At 37.6% G+C, this 27517-nt stretch overlaps 6 protein-coding genes across 7 annotated transcripts in view; 3 read left to right on the forward strand and 3 right to left on the reverse strand.

Moving 5' to 3' along the window:
- On the reverse strand, positions 345–4084 carry LOC18600946 (cytochrome c1-2, heme protein, mitochondrial). The gene is made up of 8 exons (XM_007031711.2): positions 3942–4084; positions 3411–3481; positions 2823–3031; positions 2190–2469; positions 2039–2110; positions 1065–1181; positions 886–951; positions 345–804 (listed from the first exon to the last, which is right to left on the reverse strand). The coding sequence occupies exons 2-8, from the start codon at positions 3465–3467 to the stop codon at positions 688–690; spliced, it is 918 nt and encodes a 305-aa protein (XP_007031773.1). The 5' UTR covers positions 3468–3481; positions 3942–4084; the 3' UTR covers positions 345–687.
- LOC18600947 (kelch repeat-containing protein At3g27220) lies at positions 4325–7305 on the forward strand. The gene is made up of 7 exons (XM_007031714.2): positions 4325–4765; positions 4967–5161; positions 5463–5692; positions 5797–5967; positions 6086–6191; positions 6434–6643; positions 6743–7305. Exons 1-7 carry the CDS (start codon positions 4523–4525, stop codon positions 6905–6907), a joined length of 1320 nt encoding a protein of 439 aa, XP_007031776.2. The 5' UTR covers positions 4325–4522; the 3' UTR covers positions 6908–7305.
- On the reverse strand, positions 7245–11870 carry LOC18600948 (histone-lysine N-methyltransferase setd3). 2 transcript variants are annotated; one of them, XM_018119714.1, is made up of 13 exons: positions 11238–11870; positions 11026–11101; positions 10349–10554; positions 10152–10238; positions 9972–10064; positions 9568–9722; positions 9336–9420; positions 9062–9122; positions 8840–8959; positions 8427–8528; positions 8169–8339; positions 7981–8071; positions 7245–7664 (listed from the first exon to the last, which is right to left on the reverse strand). In XM_018119714.1, exons 1-10 carry the CDS (start codon positions 11550–11552, stop codon positions 8485–8487), a joined length of 1242 nt encoding a protein of 413 aa, XP_017975203.1. In that variant the 5' UTR covers positions 11553–11870; the 3' UTR covers positions 7245–7664; positions 7981–8071; positions 8169–8339; positions 8427–8484. The 2 variants fall into 2 exon arrangements, with proteins under 2 accessions (XP_017975203.1, XP_007031777.2); XM_007031715.2 differs by having other exon boundaries at positions 9036–9122; positions 11238–11853.
- Positions 12610–16395, forward strand: LOC18600949 (4-coumarate--CoA ligase-like 9). The gene is made up of 6 exons (XM_007031716.2): positions 12610–13947; positions 15228–15417; positions 15551–15696; positions 15765–15832; positions 15944–16046; positions 16166–16395. Exons 1-6 carry the CDS (start codon positions 12937–12939, stop codon positions 16292–16294), a joined length of 1647 nt encoding a protein of 548 aa, XP_007031778.2. The 5' UTR covers positions 12610–12936; the 3' UTR covers positions 16295–16395.
- Positions 17783–24164, forward strand: LOC18600950 (protein TPLATE). The gene is made up of 7 exons (XM_007031722.2): positions 17783–19074; positions 19602–20198; positions 20435–20796; positions 21226–21529; positions 22338–22460; positions 22577–23032; positions 23374–24164. The coding sequence occupies exons 1-7, from the start codon at positions 17953–17955 to the stop codon at positions 23887–23889; spliced, it is 3480 nt and encodes a 1159-aa protein (XP_007031784.2). The 5' UTR covers positions 17783–17952; the 3' UTR covers positions 23890–24164.
- LOC18600951 (COP9 signalosome complex subunit 3) overlaps positions 24417–27517 on the reverse strand; it is a 3452-nt gene continuing 351 nt past the window's right edge. The window contains exons 2-11 of the mRNA XM_018119679.1: positions 27121–27236; positions 26772–27018; positions 26353–26410; positions 26153–26242; positions 25888–25953; positions 25661–25750; positions 25421–25579; positions 25208–25329; positions 24818–24890; positions 24417–24725 (exon numbers count right to left, since the gene is read on the reverse strand). Of these exons, the coding sequence (XP_017975168.1) occupies positions 24663–24725; positions 24818–24890; positions 25208–25329; positions 25421–25579; positions 25661–25750; positions 25888–25953; positions 26153–26242; positions 26353–26410; positions 26772–27018; positions 27121–27236 (1084 nt within the window). The 3' untranslated portion in view covers positions 24417–24662. The remainder of the gene's footprint in view (positions 24726–24817; positions 24891–25207; positions 25330–25420; positions 25580–25660; positions 25751–25887; positions 25954–26152; positions 26243–26352; positions 26411–26771; positions 27019–27120; positions 27237–27517) is intronic.

Consider the following 27517-nt stretch of genomic DNA (forward strand, 5'->3'; position numbering starts at 1 on the left):
TGCCTAAAAATTCAAAAGGCAAACAAGAATTAAAAAAAAATGATTAAATTCAATTTTCGATAACCGAACTGAACCGAACTAGCCGAGTTAGTTTGATTTCGGTTAGTTCGATTAGCTCTTCACTTCGGTTCGATTTCGGTTAGTTTTATAGATGAGTTCGGTTAGTTTGGTTACTGGATATCCAATAACCGAACTAACTGAGCTACCCATTTGCACAGCCCTAGGCATAGCTAAGGAATCTAAAAAACATTTCATGACTCCGGGCAGTAAAGATGTCAAGAAATGATTCACAGTTTCACAACAGATATATTTCAATAACACCATTGATTAAGAATAGAAGAAAATAAGAATGGGCAATTTTTGTTTTAACTGATTTTCATTCACAGACATGTAAATGACAAATTTTAGTCGGCACTGAGAACAGTGATCCAAGTATCCAGCCATAATATATAGCATTATAAAAAGAAATCTAGCAAAAATTCAATTCTCGGAGCAAAATTAATGTATGTGTATGGAGTAGATTATTGCTTCTCAACTTGGAAAAAAGACTCATCAGGTCACTCCGTTAACACTTAGGAAAAGAAGCACCAATTTGTCATGGAAGAAACTAGATCATCCCAATAAGCAAAATTATTGCCAAATCAAATCCCAAAAAGCACATCAGTATGATGGGAATCTGGGGGGAAGCTAGTTAACAACATCAACAACCAGCCTGCGAGATTTGAAAATAGACCACTTCAAGCGCCGGTAGTAAGCAGCTTGAAGTAATGCCAATGACAACACAAATATCCACTTAAAGCCCATCTGCATTAGGAGACAAGAATATTAGAAATAAATTATAACAAATGGTCATTACATGAAATAATTGTTTATAATAATACACACCAGCTTCCTCTCTTCCATTTCTGGTTCTGCTGCCCATGACAAAAATGACACCACATCTTTCCCCATCTACACCATAACAATATGGAAGAGTGAGCCATATACCCCATAAAATATGCATATACTTCAAAGGTTCTCAAACCCATAGGCAATGCAAATGAAACAGAAAAGTAGAAACCAACCTGAGCTTCTGTTGCAGGGGTGCCATCTTCATACTCCACAGCACCATCAATAAGCATTTTAGGCATGGCAATTGCTCCTCCAGGAAAGTATGGATTATAGTGTAACCCCTCGCGAATCTACATTACAATTGGGAATGATGAGTGTTGGTATTACTCTCAACCAAAATATTCAAATGGGACTAGACATTTCAAGCCTCCTAGTAACAAGTCATACATGCATGTGCAAGTGCACACACCAAAAGTTATTCAACAGAAGGAGCTATTGTTCAGGGAAAATCGATGCTTAAGATTCTTAATATTACTAGAACACAACTTCAAAAAGCTAATGCATGAGCATATTGATGAGTGAATGAAGCAAAGAAACTTCCAACAATACGTATGCCCGACTTTGTATGGGAGATGTCTCAGGGTTACATCTCCACATTACATATTTTGGACTTAAAGGTCTCAAGCCCTCAACCATCTACAACCATCTACAATCCTAATGCAAATTTTCTAAGTAAATATGTCTACACAACCATCTCCCTGGCTCTCTCATGGAACATGTTCACAGTTAAGGTCATGCAATTCTACTCAGAATAAAGTGTATCATAGGCATGATAGTAGTGTGTGCAAATACTAAGGTTACCGATTATCAATTCTGCAATATTTCACCTATTGTATACAACTTAAAGAAAGCCCCTGCATGGCCCCACTAAAGCAACAATACAATACATACAGAAAAGCATAAACTAAAGTGTTGAGATGTGACAGGTGCCAATGGAGGTAAGAAAAACCATGACAATTAAAAGTGCTATTTTCATAAGACAGAAGCTGATTAAAAAGCAGCAGTTAACATGGACCAAACTATAAAACTTCATCCCAACTACAGAACCTTGTTGTCCCCTTCCATTGTGTCTCCCAATTGCCAAATATCAAAATATGATCACAAATAGTATTTTCCTACAATGATATAGAGTTCAAACAGAACTAACCATAACGCCAGCAGGAGGATCACGGTAACCGGTTAGAAGGGCAAACACATAATTCTGGCCATTATGACGAGCCTAAAAATAAAAAGTATGATATTTCAGGGATAGATAATGACAACTTCCACAGAGATCTAAAAAGTAAGGCAGGAATTACTTTGGTAATGAGACTTAGATCTGGAGGATAAGCTCCTCCATTAGCAAACCTAGCTGCTTGTTCATTTGCATATGGCTGAGGAAAACGGTCACTGAGTTTACCAGGACGAGTAAACATCTCACCCTCATCATTAGGTCCATCAACCACCTCAATCTCAGCTGCCATAGCCTTTGTCTCCTCTTCTGTGTATGCAACACCCACCAAATCACGGTATGATATTAGAGACATAGAGTGGCAGGATGCACACACTTGTTGGTAAACCTGGTGACCACGACGAATCCTGATCATGCAAAATTAATCTTGCACCATTAAAATTGTGGTACCAAAAAATTTAAAATTTTTTACCATGCTCAACCAAATATTACAGTTGTAGGGGAAGATGCACACCCACGCATTCATATAGAAACATCCTATCCTCCAAAAGGAAGGTAAGACTAATATAAAGCTTTGGCTTTCCCAGAGAATAGGAAGCAATTGAAGTTAAAAGGTAAAACCACTACTGTTAGGAAAGACTCAATGATCTAAACTTTTTTACTGGAATCATTAAAGTTTTATATTTGGATTCACTTTTTCAAGTCAAGTTTGAGACCCAATTCACAGAAACAAAAAAGTGAGGAGAGTCATAAAACTCACGAGGCATGGTCATAAGAACTGAGGATGCCCTGATGAGGCCATGGATAATTTGGAACTTCTAACCCATGTTCTGCCTCATCAGCAGATGCTACTGTCGCAACACCAAGTAAACCTGAAATACCAGCTCCAAGGAGTGCAACTGTTCTCATGCCAGCAGATCCTGCATTCTCATTAGCTTTCCTTGAAGTAAACCATGACAAAGCCGGAACCTGTGAGATCATGTGTAACAAATATGGGTAACTGGGAGTTAAAACACTATAGGCTAAAATTATATCTTCTATTTAGTTGCAAAATCTAAAGTGAACTCAATTGAATCCTACATAATCAGACAAACAGGCATCCTTATAGAAACTTTTCATTATTTTCAGAGCAGAAAATACACCATTTGACAAAAATGTTTTTAAAATTTGACTAACTAACAAAGAAGAGAATAAAAAACTCAGTTAGAATTCCACTTGGGGGAAAGGAAAATCCATGTAGCTAATATTTCTAGATTTTCTTAGAAAATTTTAGAAGATCCAGTAAGACCTATGTAGACTACAGAATCTCCATAAGCTCATTTCACAGTAAACTCTAAAAGAGGCTTACAGCAGACTGAGATTGAAGTTTCCTCCTTAAGACCTGAGGGATTAATCCTCCAGCCATTTCAGTTAATATTCCTGTAAAATCAATTAAACCTTAATAAGCAAAAACAATACTTACAATTAACAATAAAATAACAAAAAACCAAGGACCAGAAGAATTTAAACTGAGAATTCATATAATATATATTCAACAACGCCAAAAAGGTTCCTTTTTCAGTCAGTATTCATTAATTATCCAAAAAGGAAAAACCTTTAGGGAGTTCAAACAACTGGGCACTCGTAAAAGTAAAAGACAAAGGTGAAAAATACACAAATAAGAGTCAGATTTTGGATTATTTAGCATAAAAAAGGAAACCCAATTTGGGAAAAAAAAACAAAAAGAAGCCAAAAAAGGTGCACTTTAAGAAGAAAACAAAGAGAAACTTGAAAAACCCTAACATGGGGATCAGGGGCAGATCCTAGAAGTATGGAGAAAAAGAAACAGAAAGAAAATAAAACCCAAAGATGAAAAAGGAGGGAGAAAGACAGAACTTACTTGAGAATGAGATTGAAAGCTAATCAGAGAGAGGTGGTGGTCAAAGGAGCTGGCTGCTGCTTCAGAGATCCAAAGGAACAAAAGGAAAGAGGAAAAACAGCAGAAGGATGATAGAGGAAAAATGTAAATTGGTGAAAAAAAAAAAAAAACTCATTGATTAGTCGTGTGTCCACCAACAGTCGGAAGTCTTTAGGCTTCGGATGGCCTGGAAATCGGCCCATGTCTCTGGCCATTTAAATTCATAGCTAGAGTTCGGCCTTCTCAATCCTTTGGGCCCAACCAGCCGACAGCCGAAAAAGCCACTATAGTCCTTCTAGTGAAGGACAAAACCATGCAAGCACCGACCATCAAAACAGCATCCTAGGAAAGGAATGCCCCTGGATTTCCAACCTTGGTCAAGACAAAAAAAAGCAGAAGGAAACTTGAAAAACGAATAAAAACCATTGGCGCCCAACTGTTTACCACCTCAAACTCAAAGTTTCTATTGTCCCAAGCTTCTCTCTTTCTCCTTGGCTCTTTTTTTTTCTTTCTATTAAATAGAAAATGAGGATATTCAACACTCTCATGAACCTGCAAAAGAAATGGCAAAAAATCTACACCACCACCATCAACATCAGAGCAAGAACAACAGTTGCACGAAATTTGTAGTTATTCTGTCTTCTGCTTGTCTTTTGGGATTGGCTTGCATTGCAAATCTCTTGTGGGCATCTTCTTTTTCATTTTCCTCCGCATATCTTAGCATTGCATCCAATTGGGTTCCTCAGAAACCTCGTATCTTTGTCGTGCCGAATGCTGAAGAAGAACCCAACATTGTTGCTGGCAAGGTTTTGTGTTGTGTCTTTCCCTCTTTTTATTGCTTAATTAGTTTCTTTTTGGTTTTTTTTTTGGCTCAAAAAATCCATTTTTTTCCAACTGGTTCTTGTCCCTCTATTTATTCGATCCTTTTGTTAAGAGAAGGGATTGCTACATTCTTAATTGTATTGATTTTGTTAATATGCTGAATTGATGACCAATCCTATTTGTAGATAGGGGATGGGATTGAGAAAAGAAAGAAGGAACGTGTGTCTGAAAGATTCCTATCAGCAACATTTGCGGATTTACCAGCACCAGATTTGCCATGGGAACAGATGCCATCAGCACCCGTTCCACGTCTTGATGGATCAGCAATACAGATTAAGAATCTTTTCTATGTTCTTTCAGGATATGGCACCCTTGACTATGTAAGAGTTTATCATTTCAGCACTTATATTTCTAACATTTTCGGATATTCAAGTCCAATAAGGGAACCTGCTTGTCACCAAGTGTTCATGCTTCCAAATTTTGAATCTGTTAAAATCCTCTGGTTTTGGTCTTTGGAGTTTTAAGCATTCTCTTCTTGACATTTCCTTTTTGAGGATTAATTGGTCTTTGGGATGCTTTATACCAGCATTTTAGATTGAATGGTTGAATTTAACTGCTGTGATTTGATTTCCAAATTACTCATGGTTTCGGATGAATGATGCCTCTGTTGGTGTCCTGTAGGTGCACTCTCATGTTGATGTCTTTAATTTCACTGATAATACATGGAGTGGGAGATTTGATACGCCAAAAGACATGGCGAATTCACATCTAGGAGTGGCGAGTGATGGGAGATACATATATGTGGTCTCAGGTCAATATGGACCCCAATGTAGGAGCCCTACTGCTCGAACTTTTGTCCTGGACACTGTGACAAGGAAATGGCGCGGCCTGCCTCCTTTATCAGCCCCCAGGCATGCGACTCCATCCGTATTTACATGATTCTCTACACTGCACTTTTTCTCTTGCAACAGTTAAATTGTCAAATGAACTGACTTTTCAACGTTAAAATGTTCAGGTATGCTCCGGCAACTCAGTTATGGAGAGGCAGACTCCACGTGATGGGGGGCAGCAAAGAAAACCGCCACACGCCTGGATTGGAGCACTGGAGTATAGCAGTAAAAGATGGCAAAGCATTGGAGAAAGACTGGCGGACTGAGATCCCAATTCCTCGTGGAGGACCACATAGGTTTGTTTACTACTCTTTCTTCAGATATTCTCTTGGTATTCTGTTTAGTCCCTTACCAATTCCCCTCCCCGACCTCCCTTTTAACACGATCTAATTATGCAAATAAACATTTTAACAGGGCTTGTGTTGTGGCCAATGACCGGCTCTTTGTAATTGGTGGTCAAGAGGGAGATTTCATGGCCAAACCTGGATCTCCTATCTTCAAATGTTCACGCAGGCATGAGGTAAATTATTGCTAATTAGTGGATTGGATGATCATTGTTCATATGTGTTTCTCTTACCTATCATGCCAGGATAAGTTGGATAGCTGTAATGATGACAAGGGGAATAGAAGAAGTCATGATATTCATTCTAAAACTACAAATCCGTGTATAGTAGCATAGGGCTTTCAACATGTTTTTCTATTTCTCATATTTGATTCTTGGGCCCCTCGGTCCTCATAGCCTTGTATTCTTCACTGCTGTAGGTGGTCTATGGTGATGTTTACATGCTAGATGCTGAAATGAAGAAATGGGAAGTGTTACCTCCATTGCCAAAACCAAACTCCCATATAGAGTGTGCTTGGGTAATTGTCAACAATTCAATCATAATTACAGGAGGTACAACAGAAAAGCACCCGGTGACCAAAAGGATGATCTTGGTTGGGGAGGTTTTCCAGTTCCATTTAGATTCATTGGTATGTGCTTTACCAGAACAAAGAATTCCCAATCTTTTTCTTTTTATGGCAAATGCTATGCAAGCAACAGAAACCTGATGTAAAATTTGCTGATTGCAGACATGGTCAGTGATTGGAAAGCTTCCTTTCCGTGTGAAGACTACCCTAGCCGGTTTCTGGGATGGCTATTTGTATTTTACATCTGGACAGCGAGACAGAGGACCAGATAATCCACAGCCAAGGAAGGTCATTGCAGAGATGTGGAGAACCAAATTGAATTTGTGATTAAATTTTTGTTTTCCCTTCCTGGAAATACAAATCTTTGGTCGAGTATTTTTATTCAAGTATTTTTCTTCCAATTTTGATTTCTGGTAGTTAGACAAATTATACATCAGAAATTTTTGTTAGCATTATCTGTACACTGTCATGGATAATTAAAACTGAGATTTGTATTCTTCTATAACCATTGTTACTTTTAAACCTTGGGCTATCAACACCAAAACAGTACTATCAGTGTGTTAATTACGAAACTGCAAAGGTATTGGTATACGTATTATCCACTTTTGCAGTTGGAAGGTATGAGCAGACTGACACAGGAAACTAAAGAAACAAGGGGGAGATGTAAAAACTGAAGGGTGAAAGGGATTGAGTCAGAACTGGAGAAATTCAACGAGGTAGAAGAATTACACAAATGACAGAAATCGGGATCCAGATCTGCATTTACAAGGAATGGCCAACATTCATTAGCGGCCAAGATTATCTATGCACCCGTTAGGTGAAGATTTTTTATATTTTCTCACTTTACAAGAGGATGACCCCAGATGAACCTGTAAGACTACAGCTACACAATTGAACAAAGTGATAAAAGAAAAAGTGTGACAAGGAAGAAGAAAGTGATGAAGCATAAGAAGAGTTCATGCACATCACGGCTTCCAATAACTTGGAAAACAACAAGCAAGATTCTCTCTTAAAAGCCTATTAGATCCAGCAACAAATTTCCCATGCTCCATGCCGGTCCTAAGGAGTGGCTGATTAAATCTACCTGCAAAACATTCCAAGAAAAAGAGGAAGAAAAAAACCATTTAGGACAGGAAATCAAAAGTCAGTTAGAAAGGCCAAAGCAATGATAATGACAATATGTGGTCATTTTTAAGAGATTTTTTATGTTCTCTAGCATCAAGAGACTTCTATACTTTTCTGATTACATTCCAGGAGATGGTCTAAAAGTTCTCGAAGTATCTCTGCTTTCTGAACTTTATTTTTTGGTTAAATAGAATTGATTCTTAGTCATTAAGGTTATCTAAAGCCTGGTAGAATCATGAAATACTGATTGGTCATTGCAGGTTCCTTCAACTGACCTGATTCGTGGTCTCCCATAGACAAGGACGTTATCCAAGTAATACAAAGAACTTCCACTATTTTGTTAAGTTACAATAGAGACTGGTAATTCTGCAGAAAGTTCATCCAAACTAGTATGAAAATGAGTAACAAGTATAGAGTTAACAGTGCAAAAAAGAGGGAGGCGACAGAGACTGAGAGAAGATACCTTTCATTTCAATATAGGGGCATAAGGTGCAGGGCATGGAGACACAGTGTGATCAGGTAACTGGTCCATCAAATCAATTGTAGCCTGCAAACATGCATGGAGAATTTTCTTTTCCAACCTAACAAGCTGAGTGGCAACTCGTCTCTTGGGATTCAAGTTTGGATCTGACAACTAATGTAACAAAAATATGTCAAGCAAAACTTACTTCACAATAAGTTAAGATTTAATCTCCAACTCAGTTGATAGAGCCAACATTACCAAAGACTCATCTTCATGCAGTGTAGTAGGGTAGACAGCTAGGCGTCCATTGAAATAATCAACAAGCTGGCCTAGCACTGCTCGTTCCATACAGGGGCTCACCTATGGCAAATATATTTCACCATAATTTCAGTAGGAAGAAAAAGTTCCACTCTGTTTACCTAAATGATTTTGTGACTTTAATCCTATAAAAGGCACAGCTAGAATCAAAGTTTACATAAGAATAACAGGCCAAGGCTGAAATCTTTTTCTACAAAAATTGACCTAACTGAATTATGCATTAGTTTGGTCATCTACTGAATTAGTTTGGATTTCAATTTGAGTATAACTCTCACAAATCTTACATTGCAATTAGGATTTAGTCATGCAGTAAATAAATTAAGAGATTTACAATTTGCAGCAAATGAACTCACTGGGCAGACTGGTCCTTGAGAAGAAAGAACAGATTGCATCTCTGAAGGATCTGAAACATAGCCCAATCGCAAATATGGAAGCATATCTGTAACAGCTTCTTTTTCCCTCCCTGCATAAACCTGAAACAGGTAAAGATAAAGATCAGAAAGAGAATATCTGACAATAATCCAATTAACACAAGGTTCGAGTTCTTACACGAAAAACTTGTACTGATAGTTTACCATTTCTTTGAACAACCATTCTCTTTTCCTGATATTGAGGATCCTCGGTATTCAAAGCTGCCTGGACATACGGAAAATAAAGCCATCAATCTCATTGATACCATCGACTTATACATATCATACCAAATCCCATCACTTTAATCATTTTTGTTCGACATATATAAGGCATCTAAGACACAGAAGTAAAGATACCTATTCATTCAGAAAGCATATCAACATGGTTGACAAAGAAAACTCTGAAATTGCAGATACAAGATGGAAAACCCAAATTTACCTCAACAACCAGTCGATCATAAGAATTATCATCATCAACAAAACCATAATTTATAAGCAATTTTGAATTAGGCTGTGGCCCACACCTAAAAAGACAAGTAATTTTCCAATGTCAAATTTTGTATTGCAATGTACAAATGGAGCAACAGTTAGAAGGCAAAGGTTTCAATACTATAGCATGACTGAAAGAGAAACCAAAATTATGGACAATAAATAATATATTGTATTGATACCAGACAACAATAGATTCCCCAGCCTTATATGGTCGATCAACCACTAGTTCAACAGCACCATCAACAGCACTTAACATTGCCTTGCAATTGCTCCTGTAAGCTAGCAATGGGGGTCCAAGAGGAACCAAAGCAAATCTCCGAGCCAAAGCGACTTTCTGAATACAAACAAGATTCAGTTTATCACTCCAACATAATGTTTAAAAAATTTCAGGAAAGGAGAATAAGAAGAGAGGGTTTTGGTATATGCAATGTTATCAACAAAGTTTAACCAAACAAGTGTCTAAATTTATTAAACATGAAGCATAACGAATGTCGCCATCTAGTAAGTCACTCATTTCCTCAAGGGTTGAAAATATATTTTCGAAAGTTAGGGAAAACATTATCGCTGGCTAAAGAGAATATACCTGTAAATGTACCACGCAAGACTGAACAGCAACAAAGGCTTGTTTGAAGATCTCAAATGGAAAGGCCTCAGTAGGGATATCGTAGGGATATTGCTGCATGCAAAAAATCAATAAATATTTATGGTCACACTCTAAACTCTAAGCTTTAAAAAGGAAACTGAAAAAAATGAAATACTATACCTGAAAGAGAGACCCAGCCATAAACCAGACAGTGTCAAGCTCATTATACTCTCTTTTTATTCCTTCAGCCCTTTCAAGGACTTCAGCCTAACTTGTGAACAACAGAATTCAGTCATGAAACTCAATGAACTATACAACATTAAATCGGCTAGAAAAAACGAAAAGGGGATAAAAAGACATTGTGTTGTCGCTGCTACCTTAGTAGGGCTACCTGTTAGGTAAGCCAATTCATCTTGTGACCATAAAAGTGGAGATTCCACAGCCAGCTGGCCCCTTCCTCGTTGACGATCAAGCTCTCTGATATATGGATACCAGAATGACTTCTTTCCTTGCTTCTTCTCATACATTAAGTACAACGCTAGGCATGCCAATTCCGATAATTTGTTTGTCGTCAAAAGTTCCGCTGTGTAAAAGGCCAGGCAAGTTAACACAAATTAGACATCCTAACTAAGTAAACAAAACGAAATCTTAAAACGGCTTCTTTTTCCCATTTTCCACTCAATTTAAATGCTATCATCAGATACAAAAATACAGGCATAGATGCTCCAGAAGTGCTGAAATGAAATGTAATCCCACTCCACATTGCTTCTCCCATCCTCTAATCACTCACCATTTACCACAAAGCTATAAACGGTGTAGCTGTACCCAAAAAAAAAAAAAAAAAAGACTCTACAATTTATAGTTTTGCAAATGAGAAATCCACATGACAGAGTAGGAATCAAGTACGGGAAGCAGTTGCACAACGGTCTAAGCTACCACCCAAGTTGATAATCAACTTTACAAAATTGGGGAAAAGCCTCAAATGAATCAGATTTCCAAAATTTAAAAGGACATTCATTGCTACATAATTCAACACCTTACAAATGCACCTTACCAACAGTCTCATTTCCCAGCACTCTCTCAAGCGTCACAACCAATGAATTCGGCACCGAAAATGCCACATCACCCGCCTACAGAACCAAGAACACAGAACCAAAACAGAACAAAAACACAACTTTAACAAAAACCACAGAACAAAAATCGCAAATTTAACAAAATCCCATTAAAAAGACCACCAAAAGAATCACAAATTTAAAGCCAACTCACCTGAAGATCATCACTGGCAGCGACATAATGTATAGGTCTATGCTTCGCATCATGTGAAGGCCTCTCTTTGAGCTCAACTCCACAAGGAGGCAACCCGTTTTTGTGCATCCAAGATTTCAAGTCGTCAAATTCATTATCTTTCTTGCTGACAAGTTCCTTTCTTGAACCAGCCACAAGGGTATCAGAAGCTGAAGCCAGACAAAAATTGTTCCTTTTTCTAGAAAGGATTCTGGGATTAGGGTTCTTGCAGAATGGAAGTGAAAGGTGAGGTAATGGAGGCAAATAGCACTTGTTGAGAAAACAAGTGAGCTCCATTTTGGGAAGTTCCTTCAAGGAATTTGAGAAGTGAAAAAAACTGAGGTTTTTTAAGTGTCTGAAGATGTTTTTGGGGAAGGGATAAGAGAAGAAGGTGTTCGAAAGGGCAACGTAAAATATGATAAGAAAGAGGGTCTGAGCCTGGGGTATACTTGGATTAGATTGGATTGGATTGGAGGGAAACAAAAATCTCTTTGGGTGTTTTTATGTGTGCGTGGACCAGCAGATGCTGCTAAATGTGGTATTTGATCTTCAACTCTCGATTTTTTTCAAGTTGACCCTGTTTCTAAACTCTATTATATTTATCATTTGTTTGGAACTTTTTCTCGGAATATATTACTGGTGTGAGGTGAAAGTAGTTGAGGAAGAGAAAGGTGTGGTGGTGAGTCTGAGAATAAGGTTCCTAACCTATTTGTGTTACCAATTTATATGCATTGATTATTCATCTTTTCTTCTAGTGATTGCCCATTGCTCATTTCATTTCAAATTGAATGTACATTGTCACTTTGACTTATCCAAACAAACTATTTTTAATAATTATTTATTATAATTTTACTAGTAATTAAAATTTCAAAAATTAAGTTTTTATAAATTTCAAATTTAATTTTTTTCGGATCTTATTTTGTTAAAAAATTTTAATTTCTATATAATGTCACAAAAAAATTACAATAAAAGTAAAGTAAACATTTAATTTGGAATGGAGAGATCGAGTTGCTCACTGTATTTATGGGCTTGGCTCATTCAATATATTTATTATATTAGTTCATATTTATTTTTATACAATTTTAATTTTAAATGTAGTTAAAAAATAACAACAAAATATTTAATTTGGAGTAATTTGAGCTTGGATGTAGATTCTAGAGGTTTTAACCAAATCCGACCCTACTCGATCGATAAATACTTGTAAGAAAAAATGATAAGTATTTTAATTAATTTTTTGTAAAAAAACCTATTATTACCTTAATTTTAAAAATAAATTAATAAATTTATGTCGAATATGTATAAAGGAAAACATTTAATATTAGTGTGGTAAAAATTCCAAAAAAAAAGGTAATGTACGAAAAAAGAAATTTAGGGTAGAGAGAAAATACATGACCCAATAATGGATTGGCACAAATGGGCTAATTGGGCTCAGAGAATAGAAATCCAAAGAAAAGCTCGAATCCTTTGTTTCATCAGTAAAGCATCTGGGTCGGGCCTCTTTTCACTTAACCCCACAACATCTTCAATTTGTCCCTACTCCGTACCTAGGGTAGACGTCAATGTACTTTCGTCATCCAAATCCATTCCATGTTTCCAAACAGAAACGCAAACGGAAACGCAAAAAGCAAAAACTCACCACTAAGAAACTCAAACACAGTTTTCAGAAAATCTCAGCTGAAAAATGGATCAAAAAAACCCAACAATCGATCCCAAAAACGGCTTCAATTCAAAGACTAAAACCTTCCACAGCTTGAGACCGCCCATCAATCTCCCTCCACAACACCTTCCTTTGACGGTAACTGCCTACGCTCTCTCTCTCCAAGCCACCTCTCCTTGGCCTCGTGACTCGGTTGCTCTTATTGACTCAGCCACCGGCCAAAAAATCACCTACTCCGACTTAATTCGCCGGATGAACTCACTGGCTTTTTATCTCAGAACTGTTATCAAACTCTCCAAAGGAGACACCGCTTTCGTTCTCTCAACAAACTCGGTTGAGGTTCCCATTCTTTACTTCGCTCTGCTTTCTATCGGGGTCGTAGTTACACCCGCCAACCCACTCAGTACTGAGTCGGAAATCTCCCGCCAAGTCGAGTTATCAAACCCAGTGATCGCTTTTGCATTAAACTCAACTGCCCACAAGCTCCCCAAGCTTCGTTTCGGAACAATTCTCATCGACTCACCCGAGTTTAACTCAGCCATGCAAACAAAGCCGTGGTTTAATCAGGAAACGTACCGAGTTGAAGTTTATCAATCCGATTTAGCTGCCATCATGTACTCGTCCGGAACAACCGGAAGAGTCAAAGCAGTAATGTTGACTCACCGGAATTTAACCTCAGTAATCACCGGCTATTACTCTGTCAAAGAAGAAACTAGAACAGCGTCGGTCGTGCTGTACACCGTACCGCTATTTCATACGTATGGGTTTCTCTATGTTTTTAAATCTGTTGCGTTAAGTGAAACGGTGGTGGTAATGGGTCGTTTCAATGTTAAGAAGATGTTGAAGGCAGTGGAGGATTTTCGGGTGCAGCGGTTGGCGACGGCGCCGCCGCTGGTGGTGGCATTGGTTAAGGGTGTGGTGACCAAGGATTTTGATTTGAGTTCGTTGGAATGGGTCGTTTCCGGCGGAGCTCCGCTCGGAAAAGATGCGATCGCGGCGTTTACAGAGAAGTTTCCAATCGTTCTGCTTGCTCAGGTGAGAAAAGATCTTCACCGTTGGTTTGAACAATTAATCATATGGTACTATTTCTTTATTAAAATGTAAGATTTTGAGCCCTTCTTTTTAAAAAAAAAATTAAAAAAGAAAACTCATCACGATATCTCTTGATCGAAATCTTAAATCAATTATTCGAATCAGAGATAAAAGAAAAACACATATATCAAACATTTAAGATATCAAATAAGATTTTTTGTTTGTTGATAGGACTTTGAGTAAACAGGTTTAGAATATTTATGATGTAGCAGAGTGGGTGTGGGGGCAAGGGCACATTAACTCTGCCTACAACCACAAGACAAACTTTGAGAAATTTAGTGAAAATCGCTATCATCATCATCGTCATTGATTTGCAGCAATCACAAGTGGGTGTGGGGTAGCTGGTGCTTGTGCTTTGTTTAGCAAGGGAGTGTGGGTGGTGGTCAGCCCATCTCCGGTGTCTAGCCATTTTGTAACCTTAACGCCGCATTTAGACTTGGGCCCTAGCCAACAAGTTCTACACGTTAATAATTGTGCGATCAATACGATCATTACTTTTTTTTAATGGGAAAAGAGATTCGATTTCGATCCTTTAATTGCATGAGACACGTACCTGAAGTTTAAAATGTAATATCTTATATTTTATATCTCTAAGTAGAGAACAGACAAATGGTATTTTTCATTTTAGTAGTTTAATTGATAAGTATAAGTGGGTAGTGTCAGCTCTAAATCAAAAGGCAGGGAATAAATATGCCGACTTGGCTCAAAGGTTCCTATATCCACAGCACCGGCAATTTATTGGGGCTTTTCCCGCACACATAAAATATTTGATTCCCATCAAATTATTATAACATATGGAAAAGGAGAGGAGAGAGAAAGGAAAGGATAGTGTTGCCGTTGTCGTCGACAAACCTATGGTTGGATGATCTCTTTATTTAAAAAAAAAAGATTTTAAATCTCCATTTTTTAAAATAAGAAGGAGGTTTTTTTAATAGGGATTTAAATTTTAATAAAAGTACATGCATTAACCATTAAAATGCAAACACTTAATTGAGATTTTTTTTTTATAAAAAAGATGAAGTCCATGGTATATGTGAAGATCCTATAATTATTACAAGATATGAATGTGGCTTTTGAAAAATAAATGGCAAGTTTCTTGGGTTGACTTTTGCATGCAGGCAATGCTTTGGCCTTTTTAACATTTTAATCTTTGTTATTAGATGATGCAACTATATGCCAAGGCAAAACTTCATCACTCATTCATTATCCTGACATATATATAGGGTTATGGACTGACGGAAACGGCGGGGGGTGCTTTTGGATTTGTGGGTCGAGAAGCATGTCGGCGCTGGGGCTCAGTAGGGAAGCTCGCAGCTTATTGTGAAGCAAAGATTGTAGACCCTGACACCGGTGAAGCCTTGCCTCCATGCAAACAAGGAGAACTTTGGCTCAAAGGACCCTCGATAATGAAAGGTTAAAAATGAAGTGGTATTGGCTATCAATTATCCTTCTATCATCAGCCTGAATATTTCATACTTTTATTAGTCTGATAATTTCCAAGGCAAATTGGTTCTTCTGAAGCCATTTCATTTACTGCTTGCTGCAGGATACGCTGCAGACCCAGAGGCAACTGCAGCTACTTTGGTTGCAGATGGGTGGTTAAGAACCGGGGATCTGTGTTATGTTGATGAAGAGGGTTTTATGTTTGTGGTGGATAGGCTTAAGGAACTGATTAAATACAAGGGTTATCAGGTAATCTCATCATGGTCTGAAAGTATATCGTTTAAGTCTGGTAAATCAAGCAAAATTTTCTTGTGCAGGTCGCTCCCGTAGAACTGGAACAATTGCTTCAGTCCCACCCTCAGATATCTGATGCTGCAGTGATACCGTAATTTCCCCTAGCCTCCATCCAGACTCACCTTTTTCCTTAATTAGTTTATCATTTGTGTCTTGTGAGAAAATTAGCTCGCTAAAATGAATTGTGATTAAACATTGTTAGATACCCTGATGAAGAAGCTGGCCAGATTCCAATGGCATTTGTGGTAAGGCAACCACAAAGCAGCCTGAGTGAAGCAGAAATCATGGATTTTGTTGCAAAAAAGGTTCGCTCCCCTGGCACAACGTGGCACTTCCCCTTTTTCATCAACTAGGTTTAGGCTGCAGATTTTAACAGAAAACAAATATTTTTTAAATCTTATTGAATCCTGATGATGATTTTCAGGTTGCACCATACAAGAAAATAAGGCGTGTGGCATTCATTAATTCCATACCGAAAAATCCAGCAGGCAAAATATTGAGAAAGGAACTGAGGAAGATTGCCACCCCAGCAGGAACTTCATCTAAGTTATAATCATTTCTCTTTAATCACAGCACAAGTGGTTGTAGATTTGCACGCGTAAAATTCTTAAATAAAAATACGAATCCATAATTTCTCTGCATTTTTTGCTCTTATTTAAGACAATCTGATCCCAAGCAATTTTATTGAAATTGAAGTGATCATGTAACTGGATTAATAATTCACGTGGAACATTAATTTGTTGTTTTTAAGGATTTATATTTGATGTATTGTCATTGTATATATAGTATTTACAGATTATCACTTAATTACATAATATCACTTCATTAATATGTAAAGGTAAAAAATTCAAAAAAATTTCAAAATAAATATATTCAAAATAATGAATTTTTATCTTTGAGGGTTCTAAAATTTTTAAATTTATTTATTAACTCAATGGTGACATTTGATTTATGAATAATTTATAAAATTTATATACTAACATTGTATCAAATATAAATTCTGTTTTCGATTGTAGACAGTTGGATCTGGATTGTGACTCTCTTCAAGAAAGAAAATAACTCGAATTTTACCACTAATTAAATTAAGGTAGCCATGGCCATTTTAACATCTCCAGACTAAAGTCAAATAAATTCATTTTTGATTATTTATTTTTTAAAAAATTATTAAATATTTTTTTTTAAAAAAAAAAGAAGATTTGCAAATTTTGAATTTCAATCTTTCAAAACAGATTGTTGAAATTTTAATTTTATATAATATAATTGAAGATTGTATAATCAAAATTGAGTTCATTTGATAAAAAAGTCAGATAGGAATAAAGAAAATGAGACAAATAGAGTAAGTTTTTAAATGTATACTATGGAGTATATAAATAACCCTTGAATCTCGTTTGTAGAATTTAAAAACTCTACTTGAAGTGTATTCGATAGTATTCCTTTATAGTTAACTTTCCAAGATAAAAAAAAAAAAAAATTTCCTTTATGGTTGGCTAGCAAATTTTTTAAGTACTTCTTAAATTGATCAAATCCAACCATTTTCATTTTAGTTTCAACTAAAGAAAAAGTACATGTGAGAATACTGGTTGAGAATGGGCTGTCAGCTATATATGACAAATATAATGGGACGAAAAGAGTAATAAATTATTAATATGATAAATAAAAAAATGTGGTAACATTTTACTCTTGCCTATAGAATTTAAAAACTTTACCGAACAATGTATAGAATAACAATCCAAATATGAATTAATTAGCAATATATATATATATATATATAATGATTAGAATAATTTAAAAGGGGAATGGTCAGAGTACAAAAAAAAAATTTTGTTATAAACTTGCTTAGTTTGGGCTTCAATCTTCTCCTTCATTCTTGAACCGGCCCACAAGATAAGATCAGATTGGACCAAAAGGCCCAAAACGAACTAAATTGGGCCTTTTACTTTCCTCGAAAAAGGAGGCCCAAAACCAACTTAACGGCGCTCTGCCGAGTTTAGTTTGCCAGACCTGTCCAGACTCCCAGCTAATTAACTAAAGTCTCAACTGCCAACGTTTTCATTTCGTTTTCATTACTTTCTTCTGCAATCTGTTTCGAAACTTACTATTCAAAACCAAAGCTTTTGATTTTCAATTCAGAATTGGAAATTCTCCCAAATGTCCCTTTAAAAAAACCCAAAGAAATTCAATTTTTTTCTTTTTAAATAGTTAAAATTGTTCATGGATATTCTTTTTGCTCAGATCCAAGCGGACCTCCGTTCGAACGACGCCCTCCGTCAATCCGGCGCTCTCCTCTCCGCCCTCCAGCATTCCGCCGCCGGACGGGATATCTCCGTAATAGCCAAATCCGCCGTGGAAGAAATTGTCGCCGCCCCCTCCTCTGCCGTCTGCAAAAAGCTCGCCTTCGACCTAATCCGATCCACTCGCTTAACCGCCGACCTTTGGGATTCCGTCTCAATCGGCATACGTAATGACTTGCACTTCCCCGATCCCGACGTCGTTGCTGCCGCAGTCTCTATCCTTGCCGCCATCCCTTCTTATTCACTCTCCAAACTCATCTCCGATGTGAACGCCGAGATCTCCGCTTGTTTCGATTCTCCTTCCGATAGCCTCCGGTTCTCCATCACCGAGACTCTAGGCTGTGTCCTCGCTAGGGACGACCTCGTAACGCTATGTGAAAACAATGTTAATCTTCTCGACAAGGTTTCAGCTTGGTGGGCCCGGATTGGGCTTAATATGTTGGATAAATCCGACACGGTTTCGAAGGTGGCATTTGAATCCGTTGGAAGATTATTTCAGGAATTTGATTCGAAAAGAATGAGCAGATTAGCTGGTGATAAGCTTGTAGATAGTGAAAATTCTTTAGCTATAAGGTCTAATTGGGTTTCTTCAATGGTTGACTTTGTTTGGAAAAAACGCAGCGCTTTAATGGCAAGGTCGTTGATTTTGCCTGTTGAGAGTTTTCGAGCAACGGTTTTTCCGTTAGTTTATGCGGTAAAGGCGGTTGCTTCGGGGGGTTTGGAAGTGATAAGGAAGATTTCGAAGGGCACTAAAGTGAACGGGACTGTGGTGGATTCAAATGCGGAGAAATTAGTTGGGGTTTCGGATTTGGTTACTCATTTGGCTCCATTTTTGGCGTCTTCATTGGAACCGGCATTGATTTTTGAAGTTGGGATTAATATGTTGTACTTGGCTGATGTGCCTGGTGGGAAGCCGGAATGGGCTTCACAGTCAATTATTGCGATTTTGACACTTTGGGATAGACAGGAGTTTGCTTCTGCTAGAGAGAGTATTGTTCGAGCTGTTGTTACTAATCTTCATCTGCTTGATCTTCATATGCAGGTGCCTGTGCTTTTATTTATTTTTTAGTTTTTGCATAAGTTAAATAAGGTGTTTTTAATGTGTATGAGATAGGGCTGCGCATCATTGACATTGTGAGTTGATGGAGTTGTATTGGTGAGAATGTTTCAAGTTTAGCTGTGCCATTGAGTATATATTTGTTAGAGTTGCATTTTATTGGGGTAGTGAATAACTAAGCTGCATTGTTGAAGGATAGTTCTTCCTTCTGCTGAAATGACATGTGTCTGTTCTTAGATGTTTCTTCATTGCCTTTATTTTGTTGGAAGTCAGGCCTGTTATTTTGTGACTTTTAAGAGGTGACTTCTGAAATGTTGTTGCAGTGTTTGTGCTTGGTGCTGCTTATAAGACAATGTGTATGAACTGACATTTGTTAGTATTTAGTAATGCAAAATGGGTGTTAATTGCCTAGACTCAAAACTTTAGGTTTAAACATGACGTAGAATTCTTCAATTTCCATTCAAAGGTTATAGTTTTGAACGTGGCCTCATATGTTAAACTTTTGCTTGAAGGTTTCATTGTTCAAGAGACTGCTTCTTATGGTAAGAAACTTGAGAGCAGAATCAGACCGAATGCATGCTTTAGCCTGTATTTGTCGGACAGCTTTATGTGTTGATCTATTTGCAAAAGAAAGCGTCCGAAGAGGTCAGAAACCTCTTGCAGGAACTGATATAGCATCTCTTTTTGAGGATGCTAGAGTAAAAGATGATCTTCATAATGTAACTAGTAAAAGCTTGTTCAGAGAGGAGTTGGTGGCAACTCTTGTGGAAAGTTGCTTCCAGTTGTCTCTACCTTTACCTGAACAAAAGAACTCAGGTATGGAGAGCAGAGTGATCGGAGCCTTGGCATATGGAACAGGCTATGGTGCATTAAACTGGACAGAGACTGCCCTGGAAGTGGTGGAAGTTTGCAGGCCTTGTGTCAAATGGGATTGTGATCGAAGGACTTATGCAATCGATTGCTATTTGAAACTGCTTGTTCGGCTCTGCCATATTTACGATACTAGGGGAGGTGTGAAAAGAGTCAAAGATGGGGCTTCCCAAGATCAAATTTTAAATGAGACAAGATTACAGAACTTGCAACGTGATCTTGTAAAAGATCTACGTGAGGTATGTGAGATCTTATAGAAAATTTACATGCCACATTCTCTATCTTACAAGATTGTGTTGTGCAAATAGCTTTTTTTTTCCCAATATGCTGTTTAATATTCATGGTGGAGGGATAAGTTGAGAAACTAGAATTATAGTCTCCAAGGGTATTTAGGCCAAATTATTATTATTGTTGAGTTATGAACTTCTTTGGTCTCTTGGTGCTTTTTCATCTTAAACCTTTGTCCAATCGGTAGGTGAATACCCCGCGAATATGTGCACGTCTTCTTTGGGCTATTTCAGAACACATAGACCTAGAAGGTCTGGATCCACTACTCGCCGATGATCCTGAGGATCCTCTAAACATTATTGTGTCAAATATTCACAAGGTCCTCTTCAACGTAGATTCATCTGCAAATACAACAAATAGGCCTCAAGATGTTCAGGCAGTTCTTCTCTGTGCTCAGCGGTTGGGATCACGTCATGCTAGGGCTGGGCAGTTACTAACAAAGGAGCTTGAGGAGTTCAGAACCAATGGCTTGGCTGATTCTGTCAGCAAGCATCAGTGCCGTATGATATTGCAGAAAATTAAATATGTTTCTAGCCACCCTGAAAGCAGGTGAGGATGATGTCAATAGCTCTAAATGTTTGCATGAGTCTGATGATTTTTGATGCGCTTAATAACGAAGCATAGCATAGAGGATGTTTCTTTAGCATAAGTGATTGACTGTCCCCTATCTTTGCTCTTTTTTAGTCTTTTGGGTTGAATTGGGATGGACTGCAAGTTTGGTGAAAGGCTTCATGTTTACTCATAAGTAGTGATGGCTGTAAGCATAGATTTTTTGCTTATTGGCAGATGTTATTTCCATCTTTGTTGCTATATGAGTCTGCTGGCAATGTAGGCAAGTACCTTGTCAAACTTAGTTCATCTGAAGTAGCTTCTTTCTTACATGTTTCCCCAGCCTTAAAATGAAAAGGAAACATAGATCTTTGTATATAATTTGCATTCTTATGAACCAAAGTGAGATAGAGCATGTTTCTTTTTCAGGTGGGCAGGGGTTAGTGAAGCCAGAGGAGATTACCCATTTAGCCACCATAAACTTACTGTTCAGTTTTATGAAGCATCAGCTGCCCAAGACAGAAAATTGGAAGGGTTGGTTCATAAGGCCATTTTGGAGCTTTGGAGGCCAGACCCTAGTGAATTAACACTGTTGCTAACAAAGGGAATTGACTCCACATCACTCAAGGTTCCTCCAACTGCTCATACTTTGACTGGTAGCAGTGATCCTTGCTACATTGAGGCCTATCATCTGGCAGATGCAGGAGATGGAAGAATCAGTCTGCATCTGAAGGTTCAAACTCCTCTTTATTTATTTTTATTTTCTATGCTTCTTAAACCCTTCTCTGTAGTTGCTATGTGATGTGAGGTAACACAAGTTTGTAGCTCCTCTTGAAGTGAGGGATATGATAAGCATATGTTGACTAGAGCCTGCATAATTTCTTGAAACTTGAAATTTATCTAAATCTAATGCCGGAGATATTGGACTTTCCAGAGTCATCACAGGTTAAGTTGAGGAATTTCTAAGTGGTAAAATAGATTCTACCCTTTTAAGTAGCAATTTTTTAGTGGGAGGTTATGCACTTGTGCAAGATGCATTTATTTATTCGTTCGATAGTGGATCACTGTCTGCAGTAGAAATTTTTCATGCTTTTACTGTCAACCTACTGATGACAACCTTGACATTATGAATCAATATTTTACAGATTCCCATAAGTTAGGCTATAGTTTTTTTTTTTAATACCTCTTTTTATTATGCTTCATTTTCTCTCTTTCTTCTTCTCTCTCACCAGCCCTCGAACCAGGGACATGTGGCTCGGGTGCTCTGACCCAAGCACCCCTAGCCAACAAGCCGAAACGATGGCCGGTCAAAGTTAGGCTATAGTTTGATCAAATGATCAAATCATTTGTGTTACATGCTACAAATCCCTTTTTCTTTTTTTTTTATTTGAAAATACAAATCCCTTTTTCCTGACCAGGCACAAAAATCTGAACACAGTATCTGTACTTAATGCCTATTATTTTCTTGTGTTGCTGTTTTACTGGCTATGATCATGATGCCTGTTGATGAGATTCCCTTGGTTGATGGGTGAATTTTGCAGGTTCTTAATTTGACTGAACTGGAACTAAATCGTGTTGATATTAGGGTTGGTTTATCTGGTTCTTTGTATTTTATGGATGGGTCTCCTCAAGCACTACGGCAGTTGCGTAATCTTGTTTCGCAGGTTTCCTTTTTCATCTTTGTAAATAAATTATTTTTTTCCTCTCAATTATCTGATTCTAAGCTTTCAAATGCACCTATTCTACCTCAGCTTGGGAAAATCTTGTCTTCTCTTTTCAGGACCCAGTACTTTGCAGTGTTACAGTAGGTGTTTCTCATTTTGAAAGATGCGGCTTTTGGGTTCAAGTCTTATACTACCCATTCTATGGAAGTGGTGCTGTAGGAGATTATGAAGGTGATTACGCTGAAGAGGATCCACAAATTATCAGGCAAAAGAGAAGCCTAAGGCCAGAACTGGGAGAACCTGTGATTTTGAGATGTCAGCCTTACAAAATTCCGCTGACTGAGCTTCTCTTGCCACATAAAATTTCACCTGTTGAGTTTTTCCGTCTGTGGCCCAGTTTGCCGGCTATCGTGGAATATACTGGCACATATATTTATGAAGGAAGTGGCTTCAAGGCTACTGCTGCGCAGCAGTATGGGTCTTCCCCATTTTTGAGTGGACTGAAATCATTGTATTCCAAGCCTTTTCACAGAGTTTGTTCGCACATCATCCACACTGTGGCTGGGTTTCAGGTAGTATTCAATCTCTTGATATTTTAGCTGATCACATGTATGTGTTGGTATATTTATTGGGTCTCTGCCCTTCTGAGTAATGTTTTTGTGAATATATTCAAGCATTCTTCCATGAAATTCTTTTGTTTGCTGAGACTCGTCTTGTGCTCACTGCAGTTATTGGAAAATTATAAATTTGGAAGTATTTGCAAGGATCATAACTGCTAGAATTTCTTTCTTTCTTTCAATGAAGTTGTTTCAACATATTGATTGGTTTGTTGAAACTTATTTAGTTAATGTGAGGCTTTTCTGTTGCCTGACAAAATTGCTATTCATTTTTCCCCACTTGTGGGTTGTGACAGCTATGTTATGCTGCAAAAACTTGGCACGGAGGCTTCTTGGGTATGATGATTTTTGGAGCCAGTGAAGTGAGCAGAAATGTGGACTTGGGTGACGAGACAACAACTATGATGTGCAAATTTGTGGTCCGAGCTTCTGATGCATCAATCACCAAACAGATTGAATCAGATCCACAAGGCTGGTTGGATGGCCTGACTGATGGCGGTGTGGAGTACATGCCTGAAGATGAAGTGAAGGTGGCCGCTGCTGAGAGGCTTAGAATATCAATGGAACGGATAGCCTTGTTAAAGGCCGCGCAACCAAAGAAAACTCCAAAATCTGATGATGAAGAGGAGGATGAAGAGAAAGAAGAGGAAGATGCGGAGAAGAAAAAAGATGGTGAGGAGAATGGTAAACCTAAAGGACCTTCCACTCTTTCAAAGCTAACAGCAGAAGAAGCTGAGCACCGTGCTCTTCAAGCAGCAGTGCTTCAGGAATGGCACATGCTGTGTAAAGATAGAAGCTTCAAGATCAGTTAACATTGTCATCCTGTTTTTGGGGCCGATGAAACAAAGGGCTATATCTTTTTTCTACTGTATTATGGTTTTGGTTTGCATTAGGTAGGTATTGAAAGCTGATTAGAGTGCCATCTTTTTTTTTTTTGAGTTCCATAACTTTTTCTTCTATGGGGCATTCCCTTGTACATCTTGTACCGGCTTTGTCTGTTATTCATCATCAGAGATCAATTGTTAAACACTAAACAAAAGATGTTCATGCATGTTTGAATCACTTCCACTCTGGAACTTGGACTCCATACTCCGTCATTAATTTGTAGCATGCAACGCATTTCGTACATAAAAAATTGTGATACTAACAATGCAGCCTCTCCCTCTCCTTTATTTCTTTTCATGTGCATGAAATTTTTCAACGCAAAAAAATGGCACTGAATATGAAAAATGCTTCGGCCTTGTGGTGAATTTGGTTGTTCAAACTGTTCCATTGCTCAACCAAATTTGTCTGGGTTGAGCACTCTTGTTCTTAATTTTCATGGGGTAAACGAATGAGAAATGACAGCAAGGGAAAGAAGAATCTATTCAAGTAACTTGCCAAAGCTTGCTCTTCCATCATATTGTACACTAATCCCACTTAAATAAGAACACATCCACAGATTAGGTGAACAAAACTACATAAGAAAATTTGCCACCTCTTTGAACAACTTAGAGCTAATAGAACAAATTGGTAGGCCTAGCATCTTTCTCCCTGTCATTTACCACTTCTACTCCAGATGATAGGAGTAAAAACCACTCACATGTTAATACTTCTGAGGAACAGTGTCAAAGTCATCAAAGTCAAGCCTCTGTCGCTCTCTGCCCGCCTGAACATAGAAAGGCATTGTCTAGTTACCACTCAATGGTTCGTAAACATTCTTGGCTAAAATCTTTTGATGAATGGAAATGGCAAGCTCACCTTTGCTAGATACAATGGATCACATGACATGAGTTCATCCATAACAGTTAGCTTCTTTGAGAGGGTCATCAACCTGTAATGTAACATATAAACAAATAAATAAACAAAAAAAAACCTTTAATAATGCTTTTATTCATTAAGAAGCCAAGCCATTTTTTACAATATAAGGGGCCCGACAAATAATCACCAGTGTTCTGCGACATGTCCCTATGATTGATGACATCATAAATTGTAACTCTTTTTTGAAGAACTATTGCAATTGATAACACTTATAATAAAGTATTGCCAATATTGGAAAACACAGCATGTATAAACAAGTATAGTCCTAAACAATACAAAATTTTCTATTATAATAAAACATGACAGTGGTGTCTATTCCATAGAGTGTACCTCTGGATTGATGAGTCAATACGCTCAATCATTTCACAGGTCTTATATTGTTCAGGATCCTCTAGGAATCTAACCATCCCATCTTTCTGGTTGATAGTTGCATATATCTCACCATCTTGAATCTAAAAGTTGACATTAAAATGTCAACAATGCAAATGTGAAACAGATAATATAATTGCAGCCTTAATTAACTGAAACAGAATCCAAAATTACCATTTGTAGAACATGCATTTCCGCTTCCTTAGGGCTATTCAGTTGCACTGTGTTAGCAATGTCATGAAGAGAGAGAGTTAAATACGTCTGGGTCAACCTCTGGATATTTCGCTTATACATAGATGAGATAACCTGCTTCACCAATCCTAGATTGTTGTCCTGGTAAGAGTACAAAGCTTCATTCAGATGGTCAAACATATAAAGCACAAGAGTAGGGCTAAAATTTGATACAGCACTCACACTTTCAAATTTCTCCTCGTTTGCCTTTACATATGTCTCTAAATCTGCAACTTTCCCATTGTTATAACTATTTGCCAGTTCGACGTATGGCTACTCAAGGGACGATAAGCAGTTAATTAGTAAACTCAACAAAAAATAACTAATGAAGTAAACGTGGTTCATTCTTTATGAAGGTACAAGGCTATAAGTGGTGTCTTTTTTTTTTTTTTAAAGTTCAAAATCATTACCTGACATAAGTTCTTCAAATTTCTCTGAGCTACTGAAGAAGCATACTTAGGGAGACTGGTAGAAAACTGTAACCAAGAGAATGGAAAACCATAGGAAAAATCACCATTTAGATATGAAGAAGAGCCAAGATGAACTTGCACCTAACAATTTTGTCTAAATGGTGAAAGTATTCACCTTTCAAAATCACAGCTTCAAAATTGAAAATCAATTGGTCCATACATTCATAATTCACAATACAATGTAAATTAGAAATGCATAACATACCTGTCCATGGAGAATAAGAGAGACCAATATGTATTTTTTGTAAGCCTCAACAGCTATAGCATTGATGGTAGACATAGGAGCAGTCACAACCTAGACGATTACCATAAAGCAAACAAAAAATTAGGATAATAGTAAGTCATATTGTCATAATTTTAGCAGCTGACCAATAATAAAAACAGAGCTGGAAAGGAACAACATACATTGTGTAGAAGCTCCAATGCTTTCTGAAATCGCTTTTGCCCAACGCAAATCATTCCCCTGTCATGATGCCAAACGGGAAACCCAATCAGTGATTCCCCTCGATGATGCTAAACCAGTGAAATAGTCAAATCAAGGAGAATAGCATAGCATTCGACATTTAATTAAATCAATTATTAAAGTGATGCATCTTTCTCCTTCGGTAGATAATATGATTATGCTACTCGATTCATGCAAAAACAGAAATAAAGTTTCATAATGAAATAAGAAAATGTTAGATGTAACATGCACCTCTAGAAAGAACCTAATTTTGTTAGAGATTACGAGTCTAAAAGGAAAAAATATGAGCTCCTGAGAACTAAGCATCTCAAATGCGCATTATAGTAAGCAAATTGAAAGACTAGCTTGAGAAGCAACCCACCCATAATAGCAATAGAGAAAAAGGTCCCTTGGCTGATCAACCTCAAAAATATCTTCCTCTAGAATGGAAAGACCAGTTCTGTAGCACTTTGCCAGCAGACAAAGCAAAAGAAACTCCGGATGTAAAGTAGTCAAATGTTCAGTGGAAGACTGAAGCTTACGAATAGCAGTCAGCATTGGGGCCACACCATGCAAGGGCTCCTCAAGCAACAGAACTTGGTCCTTGAACCTCTTACAAACAGATATAACTGCCAATTAAATTAAAATCAACATCAACAATAATTGACAACCCAACAAGCAAAAACTTTGCCACTATCAGTAATAATTCGATACAAAGTAAAGAGTAGTACACTTATCAGGCGCCAACCGAATTTGATCAGCAACACATGAACTGATAAATCTGGCAATGATTAACGCGAATGTACTAGCTTGTTCTTTTGTAACTGGACCAGCAGTGCATGCCTCTCTGTTGAATTATTAAGAAAACTCACCATTAAAACTCATAATTTTTATTTTTCTACGAAATTACAAGGTCTATATTAGTTAATCAAAATTCCAGATTTTAAATTTAACGAAAAAGTTATAGAGAAACTAATTGGACCAAAAAAAAAAAAAAGAAGGGGGGGGGGGGGGGTGTGTCCCCAAAAAACCCCAAGATTCAATTTCCTCCACTTTCTCTTCTGTTCTCGGCAACCAAACATCAGATTCTAAACATAACCAGATCACCCCCCCCCCCCCACCCACCCC

This window comes from Theobroma cacao, chromosome 4, assembly GCF_000208745.1.
Source record: "Theobroma cacao cultivar B97-61/B2 chromosome 4, Criollo_cocoa_genome_V2, whole genome shotgun sequence".
Classification (NCBI taxonomy): domain Eukaryota; kingdom Viridiplantae; phylum Streptophyta; class Magnoliopsida; order Malvales; family Malvaceae; genus Theobroma; species Theobroma cacao.